Source organism: Stegodyphus dumicola, chromosome 1, assembly GCF_044657685.1.
Source record: "Stegodyphus dumicola isolate Sdum_Otavi_A_Nest chromosome 1, ASM4465768v1".
Classification (NCBI taxonomy): Eukaryota; Metazoa; Arthropoda; class Arachnida; order Araneae; family Eresidae; genus Stegodyphus; species Stegodyphus dumicola.
In genome coordinates, this window is record NC_140768.1 from 232,078,505 (window position 1) to 232,091,355 (window position 12,851).

Sequence of the window (12,851 nt, forward strand, 5' to 3'; positions counted from 1 at the left end):
CACAAAATTTGCTATGCTTGTATACTTCTGACTGCTATGTGAGAGAGTATATATTTTTAAAATTTGAGAAAACAGATAATATATAAAATTTTTGCATCAATTTTTTCAGTGTCATAGCTGGATAATTTATTAGAAATGTCGTTGATTTTAAAATGCACTATGCATAGTTATATTTTGTGTGTAATCCATAAAGCATTTTTAATTTATAAATTTTAAATTCATCTGTTGTTTTATAGAAGTTAAAAAAAAGATAAGGTTGTTACTCTTTATATATATGTACATACATATGGTAAAGAAAAGAAATATTTAATTCCTGCATTTCATATATTATTTGTCTCTCGGATCATAATATTAAATTTCTAGAGTTTTTAGTTAAAAAAATTATAAAAATAATATTGCGTGCATCAAAGACTTTTGACTGCATTAGATTTATATATAACATTGCTTCTAATATAGGTATTTTGGCACAAAATCTGACTTTTCCTGAAATGACATGCCGGTTTGCCAATTCTTGGTGCAAACTGAAAAAAATACTCCAAAATAAATTTTTGATTTTCCTTGAATTTTGAATGTAGATGTGCACCTCATATTTTGGTTGCAATCAGCTGCACCAAAAGTATATAAATATATGTATATATATCCACTCTGTTACTCGGCTTAGTGATCTCAGCTTTATTATTCTTGTATTTTTGTAAATTGGGCACTTTTTGCTCTAAAAATGATTGAATTATGTTCTTATCTTCCAGTTAAGGTTTTTATTACTTTAGTAAATCTGCATGAGATATTTTTTAAATTATTAACAATTTAAAAGTTGTTAAACATTGCCGCTAAGCTTTTTGCAATGGCGGCAATGTTTGCTTATGTTTGAAACAGCAGAATAGTAGATTTGTTGCCAATCTAGAAAAAGTAAGCTTCGCAAAAGCAAAGATATCGCCTTTTATTATTATTGTGAATTAAATCATGCTTAATCCATTCTAGAATTTATTCGAGGAAATAAGTGTTTAAAATTTACCTCATAATTTTCAATACAAATATTTTGAGTTTTTATGTGTTTTTGTTTTGCCTTACGAAGTAAAAACTGAATGAGAAATACTGAATCATCTGCAAAAATTTTTTGCTTTTGTTTGCATAATTTCTTTTATACTGTTTTTATATCGTTTTAGATTTATTATAGTATTTGAATAGAATATGTGGCAATGATTAGATAATTCTTAAGATGATATAAATTTTGTGCACTCCAAGTTAAAAAATTAATCAAATTTAATCCTGTTAAGCGAACCTAGGGCCAGTGTGTCGCTATAGTAAATAAATATAGTGAATTTTTAGAGTGCATTTATTCTATTGTTGTTTATGCGCTAATGACGAAATAAATTTTAATTCAATCCAATAAGTTTAAATGAAGTGCAAGAAAAAATGTGTATAATTTAATATTCCATACAAGGAAGTCATGGTGTACACATCAGATTTTTTATTTTAATTATGCCATGCAAAATCTAAATACTGACTAAGATTCTGACCTCTTTGTAAATTGAATACTATTCCTGCTGCTTTGAAAGATTTTAATTTCTGAAGACATTGTTCATTATATATATTAGTTTACTGCAGCATAGAATCGTCGAAAAAATATTCAAAATACTCAATCAAATTATTACTGAAATTTATCTATATTCCAGGATTTCTGCAAAACTGAAATGAGAGCAGGATGCACTTTTTTTTAAATCCACATCCTTGCTTAGCTCATATCATAGTCTTCTGATTAACTGGACTGAATAAATATCTCTTGATAAATAAGACCTTGGATTTTCCAATTGACACAAATTAAATTCACTGTCTTCAGACTTGCTCTCTGAATCCATCATAAAAGCTATTCTGACATGTATAACACTAAAGAAAGTGAAATTATGGAAAGTGCGAAATGGTTTCAGTTTAAAGGCGGGGAAATTCATTGCAAAAATTTGTGAAGAAAGTGGGACTAGTTAGGACCGCTGCGAACCAAAGTGAGTATTATATTCTAAAATAAAATACTCGCGTACTTTTTCTCTAAAGCATGTATTTTTTTGTTTTCAGTGCTTTTTTTTTTTAACGAATGCACGATTTTTCCCCGAACCACAGCCTCTAAACAACTTTTCTTTCTGATATGGGCCCACCAGCGGCCGAGCGGTAAAAGTCTCTGAACACTGGTAGTTCGGTCCGAGGTTCGAATCCGCGAACGGGCTGGCTGCATGGGTGTTTTTCCCCATATGAAACGTGTATACGAGCCAGTTTCCCTTAGAAAGTCCTCCACGAAGGCAAGCCCTCAAAGCTTTGCTTTAATCACACACACAATTCTTCCTTATATAAAACGTCAGATGGTGAATCATGCTCCTAGAAATAGCTTTTCGTTCCCTTCTCTGCATTAATATAACATTTTGTGCGCACGAGTACAGACAGGTGAACGTTCTATTGGTCAAAGAATTGCGAAAGCGGTAGAAAATTCTGGTACATTCAGTTTCTTTTGCTCCCACCCAATACTACACACATTTGAATTTCTATGTAAGATTTTAATAATTTACATTCATGTTTCGCGTTGTCAGTTCATATTCGCATTTGTTATGATCGGTATGCTTATATTACGAGCATATGTATGAATATTTATATTTGCAGTAACTACTGAAGTATATATAAACTTCAAAAATGAGTGTGTTTTAAGACAGTTTTCTAAGGAATAATATTCAGAATGGGAATAAGCAATCGAATAGTCAAAATATATATAATTTCCCTCAAAGCTTTCCAATGAGTTAGTTATACAGTACAGAAGTTCCGAGTTCTCTTTTTCCGCAAAATCTCTATGTTGAAACCATTACAGTTCACAGCAAAGCAAGCAACAGATAGTTTAGCAGTCTACCAACCCAAGCAAAGAATGATTCTGTTCTGGAAATATAATGCAGTCTGTTCAAAATTAGAATGGAAAAAACCCCAGATTAGTAAATCTCTCTATTAATCAATATGAGTATGGCAGGGATTACGCATGGGGCGCAACGTGTCCTGCTGTGTTTTCCTCTATCTGTTATTTATTCTTCGAACACCGGCAGCTGTCGATTCCGATTTCATAATATCACATGATAGAGAATTAAGGTGCATGTATTGCGCAATAACGCTTGTGATATTTCGCAGAGATAAAGAGTTTTATTGTGCTTGCTAAGCAGATTATTTTTCAGTTTCATTGGGCTATTTTTTATATGATGCACATATCGGAATGTCTGAAGCATTATTTAACTTAAAATCTAAACAATGGCTACAATCTAACTTCCTCTTTTACCAGTTATGCTCGACTATTCGGAATTTTCAGATATTCAGCAATTTCCGAGTATGCCGGTTAGTTAAGCTTTTTCTGCTAAAGAATGACTGCATGAAGCAATTTCCCGTCTTCTGATTTCAGAAAAGTTCCTTTTTTTACTTACTTTTACTTAAGTTACTTTGCTTGCAATATCTGTTAAGGGAAAACTTATACAATGAAAATTTAGAAAATGTTCAGTTAAGTTAAATTATTTAAATATTTATATGAGTGGGAAAAATAAATTGTATTATTTAAATATTTATATGAGTGGGAAAATAAATTGTATTTATTTTTAGTTGCAGAACAAATATAATAAATATGGCCTATTTGTTTTCTCTGTTTTGAACTGAAATTTCATTGAATTTTGTAATATGATTTAGTTCTGCATAATTTTTTTTCCTCATTGTAAACTAGTTCTGTATATTGAACTTTAAAATTAAAAAAAAAAAAAAAAGAATGTATTTGTTTTCCATGGTTGAGTAATGCTCATTCTCTCTTAATAAATACTGAATTTCTCATATTTTAAATTACAAGTCTAATTTTTCTTTTAGGGTTATGCAGTTGTGTATAACATACCTGCCAACTTTTATGAATTTTTCGTAATTTTTACGAAAATGTGTTTGTCTTTACGAATTTAGGATCGTAATCCATTTTTTTACGATTTATTTCCCTTACGATTTAACTGTTTTTAGTGATTTTTGTCAAAATTTTAGAATTTTTGCCAATTGCATTGTTTTGCTGCCAACTACTGACTACTTTGAATCCAGTAACCTGCGGTTTCTCCCAACTCGCCGCTTAACCAGCCAATCCAATGCGCTGAACTTGTTTCTCCCACTCTTTTCTTTGTGGGTGCCAGATTATTTTTTTTTTCGCGTTCGCTTCAGCAGCAAGGGAATTAATTACTCAGCGAGCGTGGATTGTAGCATTCTGTTTTTTTTTTTTTTTTTGTTTTTTGTTTGTTTGTTTGCACATGCTACGAATTTTCTTAATACGTCGTTTTTACGAAGTGAGTTCAAAAAAACCGTATTCTCAATATTTTCGGCCTGCCTACAAAGCCGAATTTCCAACAATTAAAGAATCCTTCAAAGGAAATAACTATGCATTTTGCAACGTGTGCATGTGTGACTTCATAATAAATCACGGTGGAAGAAGCGACATTGTGAAGCATGTTAAGTCTAAAAAAGCAAGAAGTTAATGCTTGCTTCGGCTTCGACAACGTCAAAGAAAGTGGATGATTTTTTTTACGAATTCGGATGCCGATGTCATTTTGGCAGAGTGTTTGTTTTCTGCATTCCTCATCGAACACAACGTGCCACTAAGCGCTGCCGATCACGCCGGTCAACTTTTCAGACGGATGTTTCCCGACTCTCAAGATTGCTCAGAAATATGCTTGTGCTCGCACAAAAACATCTTCTATTGTGAACGAAATTGCTTGTGATGCACAAAGTAAAACAATAGCTGCACTCCAGAATTCAGCATTTTGGGTGTCAATCGATGGCAGCAACAACAGCGATTGGAAGCTTTACCCCATCCATCGTTGTCACATATTTCTGTGATGTTTCTAATGAAATGAAACTCATCTTTTGTGTCTTCCATTATTAAATGGAGATGCTACGGGGGAAAATATTGCCCCTTGGTAATTAATGAGTTGAAACAACTTAACATCCCAATATCAAACTGCATTTCATTTGGTGCAGATAATGCTCATGTCATGGTGGGTGACAAAAAGGGTGTAGCCTCTTTCCTCAAAAAAGAACAAAATGAATTAATTGTTATTGGATGCCCATGCCACTTAATTAATTTGGCAGCAGAAAAAGCTGCAGCTGCTTTACCATTAAATATTGACCAGCTTCTGATAGGTGTGTTTTTCTGTCTGGGAAAAAGTGTGAAAAGGAAATAAAACCTAAAGAATTTCCAAGAACTGTGCTCTGATGAAACGAGAAAAATTCTGAAACATGTATGCACGAAATGGTTATCCTTAGGCAGAGCGCTAGGAAGGTTTATTGAACAGTGGCATTGCTAAAATATTTCCACAAAGAGACCAAAACAAAACCACAAATCCCATCAAATTTGTAAGTATATAAGATTCCAAAAACCAACGTTGCTTCTAATCAAAATGCTTTAAAAGAGAAAAGCCAACACACAGAATCAAACCCTTTAAAAAAAATGCTTAGAAGACTCCTCAAAGGTCAACTTTGTTAAAGAAGTTGAAGGGAAGAAGAAACAGTCTTCTATTAGCCGGGAGGAAAGGATTTTCTATCTTCTTTCTTCGGATTTTAACAAAGTATATTGTAGTTTTGTGTTAAGGTATCATTAAGATTTTTGAAAGTGTAAATACCCTTCTACAATCAGCTTCGCCAAAATCTCCCCTGCTTATCCAAATTCTTAATGATCTTTTGAAAGAACTTTATACTAAGTTTGTAAAACCGTCCGTTGTGAAAAACAGTGTGTTGATTCGTGTTGCCTATAATAGTTTGACAAATCAAAAGGATGACAATGATCTTATAATTGGAAATCAAACCAGGGAACTTGTAAATTTTTTGAAAGATCACGAGAAAAAAGAATTTTTTCAATGTGTTAGAAAGTACTTTTCCTCAGCCTGTGATTACATTGTAAGGAGAATTTCTTTTAAATGCTGAAGTGGCAAATTTGAAACAAATTGAAAATTCATCTTTTGAAAAGATTCGTTTTGTTATTGATAAATTTCCATTTTTGTTAACAATTAAAGAAAATGAATGCCATAATGATGCTTTAGATGAACTACAGAACCAATTTTGTGCAGCACAGTTTGAAGACATTGCCAGTTCTGGAGACGATAGACTTGATGTCCTCGTTGGTACCTTAAAAAGAATAAAAAGAGCTGATGGAACACCAAAATATGATAGACTAGCAAAAGAGTTTTATGTGCTATTCTCGTAATTCCACACAGTAATGCTGAGTGCGAGAGAATCTTCAGTGTTGTGAAGAAAAACAAAACTATGTTTCGTTCTTCAATTTCACCAAGAACTCGAGAAAACAGTTTAATTGCTAAATGTTTTGAGGAAACTAAATGTTATGACAGGAAATTTTCCAAAGAATTTTTGGCTAAAGCCAAAAAATGCACTCTAAATTTATTGCAATAATTTTTTTGTGTAACATTTAAGTTCTTGTTTTATGTTTCCTAATAAATTATTAATTGAGATTTACAAAGTAAGTACAATTTTTTTTCTATTTGTATAAATTGTTTTCTTTTTAATATCAAAGTATAATATTAATTCTTCATGTTCTTCTGAATTTGGGGGAGAAATCTTCTGAATTTTTATCTTTAGAGGTTGGCAGGTATGGTATAATGTAATTAGGTAGGTACTTATTTTTTCTTAAAATGTGCTTGAAAAGTGCTTATAGGTGCCTATTTTTTTAACTGAAATGTGGCTAGAACCCTGTGTAATCATATGGACAGAAAATCGCTATGTGTGCGATATTCAGCAACTGGAAGGGGTCAACACTTTATTGATTGTTAAGGCCCGTCTACACAAAGCGATCTTTCTCGGCCGACTTTCTCGTAGAGCAACAATTTTAAGGATTTGCGCATGCGCCAAAAATTGGTCATGTTTTGTGTCGCGATTACAGAACTGGTGTTCACTGCTCACTAATGTACAATAAAATCTGAGATTCTAGCCAATAAGATTGCTTTGAGTGATCACATGCTTTTCTCCTCATGTGGTATAGTAAACATGGCTGCATTTCGTTGGAGCGAAACTCAAATTTTTCAACTAATAGATTTCTATAATGAAAATGTGTTGTGGGACACAAGTAATGTAAATTTTAAAAATAAAAAATTAAGGGATTCTCTTATTTTGGTAAGATATGTTTTCCCCATTACTTTATACATTAAAATAGTTTCTATTCATTGTGAAAATTATTTTAACATTCCCCAAGGAAAGTTCCAAAAACTATTAATGATGCCATGTCATTGGTACTAGATGAAAATATTCAGAAACTGTGGTCGCACTTATTGAAAAATTCAAAAAGCAAAATCTCTAGTCGAGAATAAAGCAGTGCAGAGACTTGTTGACTTTGCCGAAAATGGGAGTTAATCAGGTGACCAAGTACATAGCTTTTCTGACACCTACATAAGCGATCGTAGCCCAGTGGTAAAGAATAGAGGAGGTTTTCTCCCTATATCGAGATCATGGGTTCAATCCCCCCGCCTTAATTTTGAACTTTCTGCGCTTGCAAGGACCTTTTTAATTTAGTTTTTTCATCACTAAATTCGAACTGCATGACTTTCACTTTATTTTTTGCCTACTGGTGTGGTGTTTATTGAATTTTAACGTCTTCCTTTTTATTTTTCAAATGGCCTTTGGCACATGTTTTAGATCTACTTTTGAAAACTTAAGTAGTTGTGTACCAGCTCAAAAGTAAGTTGGAAGTCAGAAAGAAACTCAGTTTTTTGTTGAGTTTTGCAATTTGGAAAGTATTTACATCATCCGTAAATACTGTCCATAGTAAATTGTACTGTGACTTCAATACGCAACTCCCGGAGCAGGGTATTACGAATGCACCATGATTTTCCAAATAAAAATTATGGGTCTAAAATGCAAAAGGCAGTTTTAATAGGGGTTACAAAGGGTTTACATCCCAAAAAGGCGCTTCTATGTGTTTGGTGGTGTTTTTGCGGAATTGTTCATTTTGATTTGCTTGAAACCTGGACAGACTGTTAATGCATACCTTTATTGTGAAAAATTGGATCGAGTGAACCAATCTTTAAAAAAATCCTGCAATTGTCAACAGAAAAGGTGCCATTCTGCAGCACGACAATGCAAGATTGCACTGTGCAAGACAAACGCCGGAAAAACTAATAAATTGGGGTAGGAGGCACTGCCTCACCCACCATACTCACCTGATATCGCACCCTCGAATTTCCATTAATTCCAATTCCTAATACATTTTCTTAGTGGCAAAATATTTGAAAATTTGGATGATGTCCAAAATGCCATCGAGCTATTTTACTGTAAAAACCTATTGATTTTTATCGGCCTGGCATTGAAAATATGCACACTAGATAACAAAAGACTGTTGATAACGAGTGTGATTATATTATTAATAATGAAAGTTTATTAATTTGAATTTAATGTAAGAAAGCGACATTACTTTCCAGTCCCTATGGTATATTTTGCTGAAATTATGATACAATTTTATTTCCTTTCAAAGTGTTGAATTAATGTGCTATTTCAGAATTTTTTATATTTCATAAAATAATGTAACTTCAGATTTTTTTTTATTTATAATTTTTTTCTTAAATAGGTTGAAACAGTAGAGCTTCCCTTCGATAAGGTGAAAAATCAGAGGAGACAGTTTTGTTTTGTAACCTTTGAAGATGAAATGACTGTAGACCAGGTTTGTAAACAACCCAAACAGAAGATTGGCAATAAGGAGTGTGATGTTAAGAAAGCTACCACCAAACCTGACCCAAGGATGGCACGCGGTGGTGGCATAGCTGGCCGAGGTCGAGGCAGAGGTAAAATGACATAAATCTTAGCATTTTATGTACCATTTTTTGATTGTTGTTTTTTAGACTTAAATCTTGATAAATTATGCATATGTACTTAATAGTTTTATTTCTGTTCTAACAGGTGGTCCTGCTGGTGGATGGGGCCAAGGAGATTATGGTATGCAAGGATATGGAGGTTATGGTGGCCAAGGCGGCTATGGAGGTTATGGTGGATATGGAGACTATGGAGGTTATGGTGGTTATGGATCAGGCTACGGTCCTGGTTATGGTGGTTACAATTATAATGGCTGGGGTGGCTATGGTCAGAATGGCTACTCTGGTGGTTATGGTAAGTAATTTCCAGCAGAACCCTAGAAATTATTAATCAGTAGAACTGCTTTGTATAATGTGTTTGTCAATAATTACTTATATATCTCAGGTTGAATGTTTTATGCGATGACAGTTTTACTGCTTATGAGCTCGCATCGTATTCTCGATACTGTTTTGTATTCAATAAAAATTATTTTCAAAAGAATATAGGCTTATTACTTTTCCTAAAAATAAATTTCCCCCTTTTCATTTAAAATTATTTGATAATTGTGATTTTGAATTTAGAGTTTCAAGAGGTATGCTAGCATATAGAATACACTTAGCACAATTTAAAACAAGCTACAAGTTAAAAAGGTTCTGCCGTGTTAGCATAGTGATGCTGTGTTAAAATTATAATACTAATTTTTTCTTACTAACTTCCTCAATTTCTTTAAAGAATCTTCCTATTCGTCATACTATAAAATATCTTTACTTTTCTTGTAGTTGATAAATTAATGTTAAAATCTCTTTTTCTATTCAACCAATAGGTGCTCAGCAGCCGCCTGCCCCTGGGAAGGCACGTCGTGGCACCACTACTGGACAAGGCTATCAGCCATATTGATAATTTTTAAGTCGAGCCATCTTGCAGTCGTGTCCCATGATTCAGCCTCTCCGGAAGGTGTACATAGCCTGTGTGTTTTATCCACTTCATCTTATGCTATAATTCGTGCAGAACTCTTTTTTTCATGTAGCGTGTCCATGCTTGGTCCAGTGTTGTAAAAACATTTGTCTGTGTCACGGCACATTCCAATAAAAAAGGAATTCTTGTTAGTAGTTGCACACATATGTGATGCATTATCAGAACAAATATAAATGTGTTTTTTTAAGTATTTTATTTACTTTTTTGTTACAAAGAAAGTGTTCTTCAAAATTGAAAATTTTATAGTTACATCATTGGGAGGTCTTCCTTCACATTTTGATTCCAGTACATTATTACAAATAGTTCAGCAGTTCACTTGTTATTGGGTGGGTTTTAATTACAAGTTGAGAATCCATTTTTTATATCATATAGTCTTAAGATTGCCATCTTTCAAATTTAAATGGCACAGCAAAATTTAGCTTAAAGTCTTACCTTTTTAAACTCGAATTATTATGAATGTTTTATATTTGAAAGGATCTGCTAGTAACACATTTTTCCTAAAATTTTCTTTCTGCATATTAAACAACAAAAGTTCCTTGTCATTGGATGTTAAAACATATGTATATATTTTACAGTAACTTAAGTTGTGTAAATAACATTCTGAGTCTTCATTTCTCACCTCACACTGTATAATGCAAATACATAGGATCATTTTCACTGCTCCTGTGTTATGGCTCAGGTGTTGTCGAGCATTGAACCTGCTGATTGCAAGAAAATTCATTTTCAAGGGTGTATTTTATGCCAGTATACCTTAAGACTTGAATGTAAAATGCCATCTGTTGTTACAAACAGTTTGTGTAGAATTTTGTTAATTTTATAGAAAACATTAAGGCGGGCTATTTATGCTGCAGGTTGTATGTAGGGACCTCTGACATGATTATTTATACAAATTAATAGTATATCATGAACAATGCAAATTGGTTTGGCTCTTATTCTTTAAACAATTTTCATATTGAAGGATTGCTACTTAATTGTACACTTTAAAATTTTATTGGATAACAAGGACTGTTCTTCAAAATGTCTGTTACATCTTTAACTTTCCGCAGTAACTTGGATTCAATTTGTGTATGTCCTGTGTCTTTTTATAGAAAAATAAAAATATTTACATCTTACAACATATGAATTTCTATTCCTTCAGTCAAGTTTAAAAAAAAAGGTGAGCAATGTTTTCTGTTCCATTAATATCAATATCAAGACTAACGTAAATGCTGTGTTTACTTTCTGAAACATGAAGGTTAAATATGTTGAAGTTTTTTGAAAAATTGATACCTATATGATTTGTCACCAAATCTAAATTGGATGTTATTTTATGTAGCTTAAAATGGTAGGAAAGTTCAGTAATTTCTGGTGTGGGTGATACCTTAGCATGAAAAATATAAATTTTCTTGGAATTATTTAAAAATTATTTCTCGCCGTCTGATTAAAGCATATAACAAAGAAGCATCACAAAAAAATATGAAGCCCATTTGTATGAATTAATATATTCTGTAGTTTTAAGCTGCATTGTGATATGACAGCTGCCAAGGATTTTACTCACATTTCCCAATCTCTTAATTTTTAGCCTTTATCAATGGGGGAAATAGTTAATTTATTGCGCTAATGAAACTTCTTTCTGTCATCCCTAGCTGTTTTCAGCATAATTTTTCATTTACATATTGATTAGAATTTTCCTAAAGCATTTAATGAGAACACAAGCAGTGTTTAATAGCTAAAAAATTTGTGTTTTATATCAATAATTGGTACACCCTATGCAATTGTACGTACATTTTTATTTTCCTCTTATTTTGAAGGGATTTAAAAGCATTTCTTCTGTAATTAGTATTTTCTCAGTATCAAAATGCAAGAAAATTACAACATATTAGACAAAGAACATAAAAACTTCAGATATCTAATTAAATACATTTTTACATCAGTATAAAATAGTTCAGTAACCTAAGCAATGCATTATAAAATGAATTTGAGTTGGTACAGTGCAAAAATGTACCTGAAGCTTCTAGTTTTGCTTGATAACTTTTTTTTTCAAGGTTGATAGCTATGACATGAATATAGATTTCCATTATGAAAATGTAAACATGTTCAATGAATGTTCTATTTAAATTTGCTCCTAATATAAATGGAAGTTTTTCTACAGACTAACAAGAGGTATTTTTTTAAGTAAATACAATTTTGTAAGTGCTCGGATAATTTTTATGTATTTTTTACACTTATGGAGAGAAGACATTAATTGGCCTCAAGGCGATGTAAATTTTATTATTTTCTTTATTGTCTTAACATCTAATTTTTTTTAAGAAATGCGATATCAGTGTTTGTTTTGTAAAATGATCTTGTAGCATGTTAATTTTTCTAATTTTTTTGAAAGGGTATCATCTGTATTTGCAGTTCTAAATGATTTGATGTATTACTCAAAACTGTTTAGGGAAAATGTAAACCAAAATATTACTGAGTGCTGGCAGAAATTTGGTAGTTTTACTGTTTATAATGAAGTTGTAAGAATTTTTTTTAAAATCAGTTTCTAAGTATTTTTATTTCAAATGCTTTTCAGACAGGAAAGGACTTACTAATTACTGGAAGGTCTGACCTGTGGTGGCAAGACATAGTTGACTTCAACAAACTGAAACTGAAGGGAGCAAAAAAAAAAAAAAATCGAGTAATATTTGAGCTAAGATTTTGAACAACTGAAGCCCTAAAATATAATTCTGTATAGCAATATGCATGTGTACATATATATAAAGCAAAACAGAAATTATTGTATACCTGAATCCTGAATTATTAGATACATAAATTTTGAAGCACAATTAAAATCAATAAATTCATTTTTAATCATATATTTTTACTTAGAAAAAGGCCAGTATTAAGTGATACATGAAATATGATTGACATATTTTCAAAAAAGCCAATATTAACTGATACTTATATGAAATATGATTGGCATGTTTTCTTTCAAAAACAAATATTGCATGAAAGCATTAAGAGTGCAATCAAACATTTTACTTTTTGATTTCTTAAAGAAATGATCTTGAATTTCATAAATGTATGATATGTCAAAATGTGAA

General features: G+C 32.0%; 1 protein-coding gene across 2 annotated transcripts in view; it reads left to right on the forward strand.

The window, feature by feature from the left end:
* Positions 1 to 12,549, forward strand: part of LOC118182789 (heterogeneous nuclear ribonucleoprotein D0-like) — a 30,791-nt gene extending 18,242 nt beyond the window's left edge. Inside the window, exons 5-7 of one of the 2 annotated variants that reach the window (XM_035352184.2) lie at positions 8,603 to 8,816; positions 8,932 to 9,138; positions 12,341 to 12,549. In XM_035352184.2, coding sequence (XP_035208075.1) covers positions 8,603 to 8,816; positions 8,932 to 9,138; positions 12,341 to 12,375 — 456 coding nt within the window. In that variant the 3' untranslated portion in view covers positions 12,376 to 12,549. Of the gene's footprint in view, positions 1 to 8,602; positions 8,817 to 8,931; positions 9,139 to 9,646; positions 9,989 to 12,340 lie in introns of those variants that run through there. The other variant, XM_035352177.2, reaches the window with a different exon arrangement.
* The last annotated feature ends 302 nt before the right edge of the window (positions 12,550 to 12,851 follow it).